The sequence below is a fragment of the Panthera tigris genome, chromosome B3 (genome assembly GCF_018350195.1).
Source record: "Panthera tigris isolate Pti1 chromosome B3, P.tigris_Pti1_mat1.1, whole genome shotgun sequence".
Lineage (NCBI taxonomy): Eukaryota > Metazoa > Chordata > Mammalia > Carnivora > Felidae > Panthera > Panthera tigris.
The window spans coordinates 80,865,189-80,878,299 of NC_056665.1; the positions used below are offsets into that span (position 1 = coordinate 80,865,189).

The window sequence follows — 13,111 nt, forward strand, 5'->3', positions numbered from 1 at the left end:
ATACAGTATTTTCTATAACTGAACCCATGACGTTTCTAAATGCACACAAAATAACACTTAGAAATGACATTCTGAGACATTCTAGAATCTTCAAAAAACAGGCAGAAGGCATATAAATTAGGTGCAAACCTACCACCATCAAATTTAGTAAGTAAACCAATTTACTGGCTGTTCTTTCTCAAATGATCCACAGTGGAAGATGCTAATCCTTTATCAATTTCAGTTTTTAAATAATTCTCACTACAGGAAGTTAGGAAGATGGAAATTATTCCCCCTTATTGTGTGATCTTGGGTAAATTATTTAAGCACTGTCTTATTTTCTATAGCACTATCGTCGTTATATACTGGGAAGATAAAAAGAGGTACCTATTGAAGGTTCTTTGAACACCCTGAGCCAGAAGAGCTACAGAAAGCCAAGGTGTAGTTACTTTTAAATCCACTATTTCTTCTGCCTTTACTCTCTGGTTCTAGCCTCCTTGGAAATGAAAGTTGGTCATCACTTTTTGGTTAATAACCCTTCATGTAGTTGAATTTGCTCTTCTCCACAAGTACCTCAAGCAAATTAAAAAAAAAAAAAAATCAAAACTGCCTGAACTATAAAACAGCAATCTAGAGCTATGAGTCAGCATTTCACCTACACACAAAATCAAAATGATTTAAAATAGGTAACACATAATTTTTCAAAAGACATATACACCTCCTTGGAGAAACTCTGAGAAAATTGGAGTTCGAAAGTTTATGAATAGTTTATTACATTTCAATAAGTGTATCATGAATCAATAAAGCAAAAGTTAAGGACAATGAGCTCATTACCAAGCCAATTATTGATTCTTAAGTTCCAAAATAGAATAGTACAGGAAGGATATAGAGAAATAGGTTTTTTTTGTGATAACAAAAACTTTAAGTATCTTAGGAAGGTAGACCTAAAGAAATTATGACATAAAGGGATCTTCAGAAGCTACTTAAGATGTTTATTCAAGTTAATTTCATCTTTTGGTAATTAGAAATATTATTTGATGTTTGCTCTTTAAAATACCTTTTTAAGTCAAGTCAGAGGCATTTGAAAAACCTGAATATTATATTTTACTGATCTATTTATTCTTTGAGTTTCTTATATATCTTCCTCTCTTGGCTGAAAAATCTACCTTATTACCTGTCTATCTTTTATCACTGTCTTTGTCAGCTCATGTCCTAACAAAATACCATAGACTGAGTGGCTTGAATAACAGAAATTTATTTTCTCTATTAACCCTAATTACTTCCCAAAGCCCCATCTTCAAAACCATCATGTTGGGGGACTTCAACATATGAATGGGGGGTGATGGGCACAAACATTCACTAACAGAAAAAATGACAGTGCCTCCAAATCGTCAGGTAAGTAATATGGAAAGGAACAAGTTGACTTGTTTCCAAATAATTCCAGTAGAAAGCTTCCCTTTTTCTTCTTCTTCCTTTTACAGCAATATAATTTAATAAGAAAAGACTTCTTATGAACGTTAATTTCACAAAGCAGTAACTTTTAAAAACCAAAGACAGAAAATAAGACATACATTATTTTGGTAAAAAACTGAGAAACTGAAGTATTAACCCATATGTATATTAAATAAAAACAATTTTTAAACCTCACACTTTCTCGTATCAACTAAAGAGCCTTAAAATGATTTAAAGCACTTAGATGTCCTTAGAAAGTAACATAATGCACAATAACATTTCTATATTACACTTTCATAGATATTATTAAAAGGAATAGTCAATGGCATATTGTTCCATTCAAAATATGGAAAACTGAAATAGCAAAACCTAACTGACAAAATTGTAATTAGTTTGTGTGGGATTTCACCTAATTTTAATAAAAATAATTATTTTTATTACACACTACATACATTTAAAGGTACAAGAAATATATCTTACTAGATTACACAATATTCTTCACTACAAAATACTTTTAAATACAGCTCTCTAAGAACATTTCCACAATGACTATGAAATGAATAGAAAGCATTTTTCAAGTTTCAAGTGGAAGTGTAGGGGAAAGCAGAATGAAAGGTGACTGAGATCGAGTTTGTGACTTGGCAAGGTCGTTCCATTATCACGCTGCATAGTTATGAGTGGGAACCAGGATTTTCTTGTCTAAAAATGCTGCAGATTGTGTATTCAAGAAGAGGAAGAAAATCTAAATATAGTCAAAATCATTTTATACTAGAAAACAACTGGAGAAACTGACTTTTAATTTTTCAAAATTCAATTAGGTGTGTGTATGGTCCATTGGTATCCAGCTTTAACACCTGCCTGTTCCCGTAAGTACCATGTTCCACCACAACCCCAGCTTCAGCACACTTGCTGTTAGCAGCTAATTCTTTCTCACACAGAGTCACAAATTGGGAATAAAGTTCTAACCCTTCTTCTTTTCCAGAGTTAGAGTGATACTGCATGTTTCTTCCTTTTACTCTCCCTCCAAGAGTGGCTTGAGGGATGATAAGAACATTGCCAGGTAGATCCAATATAGACACGTGCTTGCCATTTTCTGTTTCACTTAATTTCACATTTAACAGAGTATTAACTGGGTGGGGAAGAAAGGGAAAACATCTTGAAGTGAGAAACAAACATGAAGAAAACCAACAATCTTCCAGTCAGCACATCTCATGTTTAAAACCCAGTTTGCCGGCTCATGCTTTTTACCCAAAGTCTCTATCCAGATTTAAAAAACTGCTTCCATAAGCTAAATGATCTAAGCATGAAAAACAAGGCAAATTTCAAGCAAAAAATGGCATGATGTTCTAAATCCAACTGGGCAGTCAAGATCTAAATGATAAATTCAGGCAGAAAAGACTAAAAATTAACTGTATACTGAAACCTTAAACATTGTTGCCCCAGGGGGATACATGAGCAGATTTTACCTTTTTGTTCCTTTATATTCCATAAGTAAATCTCATTGGAAAAGGTCACGATAAATCCTCCTCACATAAAATTCTGCTTTACAACAAATAATATTAAATAGAAATCTTAGTGTAACTTAATTGCCTAGAGTTCTAAGCTGAGACAAAGGTTCCAGTTTATTCTCATCATAAACCAGATAATTTTGCAGTTTCATAACCTCCAAGGCACTATTATCATGTCTAATCATTTGACAAATGTAACCCATGTAACCACCCATAAAGGTGAAGGCAAGAATCATCAGGAATTCACTATCACAATTGAAAAAGTAAATCAAAAGGTATATTGGCATTAAGTTCATACATACACAAGAAAACATGGTATTATTTTTATGGCATTATGAAACTATATTCTTCTTATAGTGAATAAGAACTGCCAAAAAAACGCCATAAATATCTATAAGTAGCTAAAAATCTAATCCTAGAAAACCTTTTCATCTCAACATTAGCCATTCTCAAAACAATAAATAAAAGAAATATCTAATAGAAATAGCCTAAGGGTCTCCTTGACTCTATAAAAGGTATAAATAACTTCTGCTTATAAAGAATATTCCTGGGGTGCGTGAGTGGTTCTGTTGGTTAAGCGTCTGACTCTTCATTTCAGCTCAAGTCATGATCTCACGGCTTGTGAGTTCGAGTCCCACATGAGGCTCTGTGTTGACCCTGGAGAAGCCTGCTTGGGATTCTCTGACTCCCTCTCTCTCTGCCCCTCTCTTACTTGCTCTCTCTCAAAAAATAAACATTTAAAAAAAAAAAAAGAATCTTTCTCAGAGGATAAACGGTAAAAGAAACGATGAACGGTAAAAGAAACTATATAAATCTCACAGTCCTGCCCAGTAATTAGGCTTGAAAAGGTATGCTTTCTAATTGGGTATCCATGGTTTCAAGTCTTGGAAGGTTTGTAGTAAGTATCAGTAAGGATTCAGAATGGTTGCCCCACTCTACGAATTAGGGAATTAACCTGGTAGAATCCTGCCAAGATGAATACCCAAATGAATTCCTAAGCTATGCAAGAAGCACTATCAATTTTCAACTAACATCTATTTTAAAATACATCTAATTTTCTCTATTATGAATAGGACTTTGCTCTACGGACAGTGGTCATTATTGATTGCTTCTAAGGAAACTAACTCTTCAGAGCACTTCATTCCAAGGGAAATCTCTACCCAGTTATCCAGGCCTCAGGCTACTGATAGACTAAGTAGACAATTTTGGAATAACAGACCAGAGAGGTTAAGTACAATTTATTATACTTCCACACATCTCCCTCTACTGGCGAAAACTAAGAATTCAATTAATGCTGTTGGTATACAAGTATCAGTATGTACAAGTAATTATAATGCAAATACGAATGTCAGTATGTAGAATTAAAATGAGACAATGAATTAATGGCATGTTGGAAACTCTAAGATCCGAAGACAGGTTATCAATCAAGTATCTCTAACGATGTATATGGGAAGTTAAGCTTTGACAGGTCCCTGGATCTCAGTTCAATTATACTGAAGATGAATTGAGAAAGATTCTGCACATCTCTATGTTAGCCACGTTATTTCAGAATCTGTGGATATAACTGGTTATGTTCCCAAGGGGTACATGATTTGATTAGAAAGATCTGAATCCATGTAATAAGTATGAGGTGGGGTTTAAGAGAATCCCATCACATTGGCTTACTTTGCCTCCTGGAATGGAGGGAAGTACAGGCTAATGCTATCAATAATAGATGGACTCTTTTTGCTCATCACTCACACCAGCAGAATGTGATTCTTAGATTCACAGTTCTTTACTGAGAATCATGATATATGAAGTTTTGTTTTAGACTGTCCACTAAAAGAGTTAAGGTGGACCTCCCTCAGTGTTTTTAATTTACTACAACCTTATGGATGTATTCAGAGAGAACTCAGAGGTATATGGAAGCACACAGGATTTACTGACTATAAAACAGAATGTGGGTTTCCTGTGTGGCTCAGTTGGTTAAGCATACAACTTTGGCTCAGGTCGTGATCTCACAGTTTGTGGGTTCGACCTCTGCATCAGGCTTGCTGCTGTCAGCACAGAACCGGTTTCAGATCCTCTGCCCCCGCCCACCCCCACCCCTCCCCTGCTTGTGTGCACACACACTCTCTCTCAAAAATAAATAAACATTTAAAAAAAAACAACACAAAAAACCAAAATGTGCTTGGATTTGGTTGGTTCATTTCATCTTATTATGATTAAGAGTCACTTAAGAAAGTATGAAACAACTTTAGGAGTCAATCTTAAGTTACAATGACAAAAATTCTCTTGCTGTTTTTACATATTTCTACTATACTCCTTATAGTTAATAAAGATTTAATTCCAGGCAATATATTAACTTAGGAAAATGGACAGCATGTCCAATACCCATGCAATAGGTCCTAGAAAATTACTCTGTAACAGGAGCCCTCAATTCATTTTCTCTCTCTCTCTCTCTCTTTTTTTTAAGGTAATCTCTATATCCAACATGAGCCTCGAACTCACCACCCCGAGATCAAGAGTTGCATGCTCCACTGACTAAGCCAGATACCCTGCATTTTCTTTAACCCCTGCAAAGCTCCCTATTATCTTCCAGATTCAAATTTCAAACTATCAGTTATTGGCTTTCCATCCTCACTTTAAGTCTAGTTTTCACCCTCTGACAAAGTTGTCAAACATGTTTGATGTCTCAGTATAAAATTACCTCTAGGAACTTTCAGGCTTTTGCCTAAGCTGTTCCTCACTGGGCTATTTACTCTTGAGTTTCACTACTTGAAGCTCTTCCAGGTTAATTTCTGCATGCTGCAACTTCCATTTGTATACTCTATATTTCTTATTAATCCAAACTGGGTACTGTCCTTTACTAATGAAGAGAATATAACCTGTCCCCGACCTTAGGGATAGCTTCATTAGTTCAGGCTTTTTTGGGTACGTTATTATTTTATCAAATACTGTCTTAAGATTTGATGTGATGTATCTGAACCTATGTAATTATCACAAGGAATGTCCAGTGCTATGGGATATCCAGGACACTGGAAAACTGCAGGCAGGTAAATACCTGTTCAGAGGTACCTGAACACTGACCTTGCTTTCCTGTCCCCGGAGGAGGTGTGGTTGTGATGACACCGAGCTTTGTTCAAGATCAGAAAAACCTTACATTTATATACATTTTTTATTAAAAAAGTACATAAATGGTTAATTTAAATTTTTCCATAAGAATGATGCAAGTCCTAGCTGTCCAGATTTGATGGGAACCACATCTTACACATACAGTGTCACCTACATGCCCCTGTCAGGGACTCTGGGAGATCAGGAAACTGTTAAGAAATAAGCATCTGCTTCTTCCTATGTGGCCACCCTGCTTTTAACAAGTTTTTGTACCCCTGGCTGAAACTCAAGTGTATTGTCTGTGTGTGTGTGTGTGTGTGTGTGTGTGTGTGTGTGTGTATGTACACTCTTCTAAACCAAACTATAAGCCATGTGAAATGGTGCTGAGGTTTTTAAAAAATTCCACCACATTTTCTTACTTTAAACTTTGGAAAAGGCAAAAATAACCTAATAATAAAGGCAAAAAAAAAAAAAAAGCCAACAACCATAGAGTCAACTCATTTATAACTTACCAGTACAATTTAAGGTTGTGTTTTTTGCCCCTTCTGGCTCATCTATCATTATTCATTTTCACTCTTAAAAAACAAACATTAAATACATACCCATTTTGGGAAGAAGTTCTTTATTAGCTCCCTTGAAAAAACACACATAGATCACTAATCCCCTCTGAACCTATGAAAAATCAGCAGAGAAAACTTAGATTAGAAAAAAACTTCTATACAGAGATACAAAGGTAAGTGAATAAAATTTCAAAACTGCTATATAGAGATTAAACCCAAAGAAAGAGAAATAAGTTTTTACAACAGATTTGATTTCTTAAGTGTGATAAAACAAAATCTTTTCCAATATTCAATCACCTCAATCATTTCTTTCAAAAATTAAGTTTAAAAAATATATCCAAGAGCAGTGAAGACCACAAGTTGTACCCTCAAACATTTACTTCTAATCAAAGTCATTATGACTATGACCCAGTCTCCTCTCCCTTAAGGTTGGGACACTTAGAAATGTTTAGTTTGCAGGGCCCCATTTATTCAACAAATGAATTCACATTAGATATGGCTGATTTATAAACAGCATGACTGATATCTTTTGACGTCATCACTCTTTTTTCTTCCTAATCCATTTACCTGCAGATAATAAAAATGAGGATCTCAATCTACTTCATTAAACTACCAAGAAACTGTCCAACTATTTTTTGTTAATGCTTTAAATCAACACAGTGATTAAGCACTGGAAACTGCATTTATGATATTAAGTCCTGACTGTTATCAGGAATATTAAAAATTTAATTTTATATAAATACTTGGATATTTCTTTATTAGCTCTTACAATTGCAGAAAATAGAATTGATAAATGATCCTGATTTTGCCACTGAATCATCAAATTGTTTATTTTGTAGTTTAACCTTGCTGACTCCAAGAGCTATTATAAAGACTAAATTAATTAATATTTGTAAGGTGCTTAAAACGGTGCCTACTGCACAGTAAGAACTAAATGAATGTTTATTGAATGAGTAAGTAAAAATAAATTTAAGGGCTAAAGCACAATTTATTTCACATTTTAATTCCCAAAGCATTTTACAGACTATTTTGTACACGATAGGGACTCTTTATCTGTTGTTTGCATTTAAGTTCAATTGTATCTTACAGGCTCTGTGTTACCTAAATAGCCTTCTATATAAACATAAATGCAGCTTGCACTCACACCTGATTTCCTGGAAAATAAGCAATTTTTAAGTGCAAATGTGCTTCTGGAACAAGCAAAGGTCTCCAAAGCACACCCACAATTAGGAGCAGACAGGATGAATGATACAGATACTTGTATCACTGTCAGAGGTCTCTCCACTGGGATTATTTTAGTACCAGACAAAATCTCAGGCATATTCATATTTGGACACTCCCGATGTCAGAATTAAGTATCTAAGTACATACAAAAATAGACACCAGTTCTATTAAGTATCTAATTATATGCAGAAATAGACACCACATTATCTCATTAAGGTATTTTCTTTTAGTTTATTCCAAAAATAGATTTTAAGTTGTGACCTACAAAATCCCCATTTCAAGTCAGAAACCACTTTTCTTGTAGTTTCTTTTGGTATAAAACTTTTTAAATGTTTATTTTTGAGAGAGAGAGAGAGACTGAGTGTGAGAGGGGGAGGGGCAGAAAGAGAGGGGGACACAGAATCTGAAGAAGGCTCTAGACTCTGAGCTATCAGCACAGAGCCTGGCATGGGGCTTGAACTTGTGAACCTTGAAATCGGAACCTGAGCCAAAGTCTGAGGTGCAACCAACTGAGCCACCCAGACATCCCATGGTATAAAACATTTTAAATATGTAGGAAATGACAGGTTAATTCTCAACATAGTTTTAAAAAGTTCAGCTCTCAGGAAGAAGAACATTAGCCTGTGACAGCAAAGGTCTGAATGAATAAAAGTGAGAACACTAATCTTCAAATCTTTTGACAATTAAAACAGTATTTTCTTTAAATTGTAACTTTTAAGGGGCGCCTGGGTGGCTTGGTCGGTTAAGCGTCCGACTTCGGCTCAGGTCATGATCTCATGGTCCGTGAGTTTGAGCCCCGCGTCGGGCTCTGTGCTGACAGCTCAGAGCCTGGAGCCTGTTTCAGATTCTGTGTCTCCCTCTCTCTCTGCCCCTCCCCTGTTCATGCTCTGTCTCTCTCTGTCTCAAAAATAAATAAACGTTAAAAAAAAAAATTTAAAAAAATAAATAAATAAATTGTAACTTTTAATAGAATAGGAAAAGGGGATGCTCGACAAAGGAAAAAAATTACTTTCTCACTATCTAATTACTTGTCAGCTCTTCCTAGTATTTAGCTGTGTGTGGGAGTGGGAGGGAAAGCTTTGTAATAGCTTTAAAAGTTTATCAACACAACTGGTAGTTTGGAAGGCTGCAATAAAATATCTGATTTTGCATAAGGAGATGTGGCATGAAGATATAAAAAGATAAAATAGATGGAAGAAAGCTAAATGATTAACAGTTTGGGATTTATAGTCCCAGGAGTTAGCCATAAAAAAAAAGCAATTTGGATAGGCTGGCAAATATGAAAACATGAAAAGAACAAAATTCCACAGAGAAATCAAGACGTCAAAAGGGGGGGGGGGGTAACAAAAATAAGAAACATAAATTTTTGAGAAAGAAATGGGGAAAGGGGAAATACAGGAATATATATGCTTATAAATCTTTTAAAGGCAAATATTCAAGTAAAAGGAAATCCTATCAGTGTAAATGGTTTAAATTCTTTGGAGGAACAGTGTTCAATAACACATTACATTAGCAGTAGTAGTCTTTGTTTCTAGTTGGAAATAAGTCAAAATGTTAAGTCTCCTGAAAAAAGAATTGTTTCATGGGAAATCTTATTTCTATGCTGAGGCCTAGCTGCAGGCAACATAAAATGGAATTCCACGGGAACTGGAGCACAAGTGACTTGAAAGTCTGCAAATAATCTAATCTACAAGCTCCAACCAGACCAGCACTAGCCAACAGTAGCCCGACCAATGCGAAGGGCATGCCAAGGCCCTGGCTCTTTGGAAGCAAGAGATCTGATACAATTAGGCCTCAAGTGCACCGAGCTCAGGGAGGCAGAAGGTGAGAGGAAGTTCAAATTCTCGCGGTCCTGAACAGGGGACACACTCTTACGCTGGCCGAACGGTCTAAGGCAGAAAGCTCCAGGGTCCGTGGAACAGAACCAAGGAGACAGACGGAGCCTGGCAGGCTGCTGAGAGAAAAGATGGGCGGGCCGAGCGGAAATCGGCACCGCCTACAGCACGTGCCAGGGCCACGTACCGCCCGCGCTAGGAAACGTAGAGAGCGGGGACAGATCACCAAGAAAACGGGGTTAGTACCGCCCCTGCGCGCCGGAATGTAACGGAAGTGGCGGGGCTGGCGTTACCTCCACCCATTGAGTCTCGGTGTCCCCCTCGGCTGGGCGTATTTGCAGGCGGGCGTGCAGGCACTGCTGCAGAAGTGCCCGGGCCTGAGGAATCCGGCCGCTGTCAGCCATGGTTCGAACCCTCGTGGCAGTCCAACAGGTTCAGGCACCGAGCCGCTCAAGCTCCTCCTCCAGCGCGCGGGGAGGACGTGGCGCATCGAGGCTGAGGGACGTCCTTATCGCCCGTGGAGCCACCCCTGGAGGGGCGGGGCCTCTGCCTGGCTCTAGGGTGACCCGGATGTGCTGCTTTCAAAGACAAAGACCTGACTCCTACGCTGAGCCTCTCCAACTTTGCAGAAAGCGCCCAGAGTATGCTTTAAACGTGTGAGAAGACTCACAGGCTCTCTTCCCTACGCACCATTTAAAGACACATTTTTCAGTTCAAAGAGTTTACGTTTTCAGACACTGAGAAATTTTAAATCTGCTTGTCTATGTTATGCCCATTATAAAGGTAGGTAAACTGAGTGAATCAATTGAATCACAAAACAACCAGAGATGAAACTACAAGCCATGTCTTTAAAATTTTCCCGTATTCTAACGATGTCTCCTTTATCAGGAATGCTGTAAATCATTCTGATCCAGTAGTTATGGAAAGATGTTGGTATGCTATGCGAATGCACATTTGGAGTTCAATTTTTTGGAAAATATCCTCGCTAAAACTATTCTTATCCAAGAAAGTGTGTCATTGTTAATAAATATTTTAACCTGAAAAAGAAAACAACATAGTCCGATGCACATAATGATAATTTTGGGGGGTTTCCTCTAAGTGCAAATTAGAATGTAAATAAAATTAAACAAAGGCTTGATCTTCTTTCCCACACAACGTATTTCTTGAACATGCATCAGATTAGCATTATTTTTCTATGGGCTTGGAGGGTTTAGATGAGGAATAATAGTGTTACCATGATTGCATTACTCAGGTCATTGATTTGGGCTCAGTTGGCACAATATGCCTATACATTCGGGTCTGTTGTCTTAGAAGATGACATCACTGACAGTGTTGCTACCCATATAAAGTAGTATGACTGAAGAAAATAATCCATGCATAATCAATGGTCTTTTCTACACAAAATGGAAGCTGCCTGTTTGCTGGTTATCTAAAGCAGGCTGCTTTACACTTTTTGCAAAAACAAAAAGCAAAAACTCTCATGATCTCTGCTGCATTGCAGGGGTTCCTGTGTTTGTTGACATTTGTCTGCAAAGCACAGACAAGTTTCATTGTTTTTGCCTTTATGTCGTTATAACTATTGAATCTCTTTTTTCTTCACTCCCAGACTCAAGTTTTACAGGACTGTAAGGAATTTTAACATAAAGGCCTTTAGTCATGACCCAGAGTAAGAGAGGACTAAGATGTCGATTTGTATGTAAGTATGGGAGATAGCAAGTTCCCTTGAAAATAGGATATGTGGCTCCCAGAGATCTTTTCACGGTGAAGGGACTTTAGCAAATTGGTAAATCCTTCCTGTGAATAGGTGGAGTCTGGTTGGTAATGGTTATCCTTTCAAGAATCACCAGTTGCTTTAAACCTTCTGTTAGGTGAGAATCTCTTGGACACTGCTGCAGGTAGTAATAGGTTGTGACTCCCTTATTCTCTCCTTACACCTGCAGAGGGCAGTAGAGAGTAGGCATAGGCACTAAACTATTTCTTTCTGTATTTTATTAATGTTTTTCAGCATCTAGTCTCATTCTACAAAGAATTCAAGAAGGCAAGACATACATGCAATAAAATAGTAAAATGTGAATAAACATAAAGCACTGGGAGGAAGGAAAATAGACTTTTATCAGTAAGTCCCAGTAGGGGAAATTGAAAACAAATAGGTAAATACACTGGTCCTTGCCTAGAGTGCTGAGAGTATACAGTAAGCAGCAAAGTTTTCACAGCTACATTACTTTTTGTAGTAAAACAATTATATCCATTGTCAATCAATAAGAAGAAGCTGTAAAGCAGCCAAAGCATTTATTTTGGGGTATTAGGGATTACAGTCTTGGGGACAGAGTGGACTGAAATTGAAAGCGTATTCGGAACTGTAAGTGGAAAGCACAGGCTCACAAAGGCAAAGCCCATAAGGTTATATGACTTCTTTGATTGAATTAGGATTGGTGCTGACAGTTAAACTATCTAATAAACAATTGGCTATTTAGCTGATACATGTTACATTATCTCTATTTTAATCCAAAGTAGAAGGAGGCATTCTGGAAGGTAGTGAAAGTGCAATTGACAAAAGTCAAAAGTCCAAGGTGTTCCAAAAATGGAAACCGAGGTCTATGGGCTCCAGTATCCTCCTGACCCTATTTTTGAACGACTCTCTTAGCAATGTTTATTTAACTTTGGAATTTTCTTTCACACTATCATATGTAATGTTGAGGCAGAGCACATTTACGATTTCCTTGAGGTTAGAAGTAAAAGATGAAGTGCGGTATTAAGGTGGCTCTAGAGGAGGATGGTGGTTGAATAGGAACATAAGAGAGCTTTGCCTGTGAGTATGCAAGAAATCACTGTCTGAGCAGGAATAGTTCTCAAACTGTTGTAGTGCTAAAAGGGGACTGTATGGTTAGTGGGTTATGTAGGAATGCATTCTAGGCCCTCTGAGATGTGACAAGAATTGATTTAGAGTTTTTTAAGTTGTTTGATTCATTCACGTTGGCTGCCCCAAATTCAAAAGTATTTCACAAACATGAAAAATTTGAGAACTAGTTCTCAAAGATCCTTTATAGTTGATGCTAAGCTTCTTGATGTTAAAGAGGAAAGGAAAGAGAGAGGAACTGTAACCTGTTTCATAGTTCTCAAAATAAGCAGAGCTTTCCCTAAGATTCAGCTTTAGAATGAGCCTCTTACCTGAGCCCCTTACCTCTTTACCTAGGCGTATGTTCATCAGTAGAAGTGCAACTGAAAGAGGTAGGTGTTTTAATCTCACAGAGGCTGGAAGAAATCTAGCCCCCCACCACTTGAAAGTTCAGGGATTTATTTTTTTCAGTAGCTAGGGAGGTGATCAAGTTCTGAGAAATTGGTTCATACAAAAATAAATGCACATGAATTGGGGTAGAACTAGAATACTTACTTATTCATTTATAATAAGAAATATTGCTGTGACATAGACTGGAAATTCTCACATAGGGCATGATCAACA

General features: G+C 37.1%; 1 protein-coding gene across 1 annotated transcript; it reads right to left on the reverse strand.

Moving 5' to 3' along the window:
* Nucleotides 1-727: 727 nt before the first annotated feature.
* On the reverse strand, nucleotides 728-10,184 carry DTD2 (D-aminoacyl-tRNA deacylase 2). The gene is made up of 3 exons (XM_007098081.3): nucleotides 9,945-10,184; nucleotides 6,635-6,704; nucleotides 728-2,560 (listed from the first exon to the last, which is right to left on the reverse strand). The coding sequence occupies exons 1-3, from the start codon at nucleotides 10,053-10,055 to the stop codon at nucleotides 2,235-2,237; spliced, it is 507 nt and encodes a 168-aa protein (XP_007098143.1). The 5' UTR covers nucleotides 10,056-10,184; the 3' UTR covers nucleotides 728-2,234.
* Nucleotides 10,185-13,111: the final 2,927 nt, after the last annotated feature.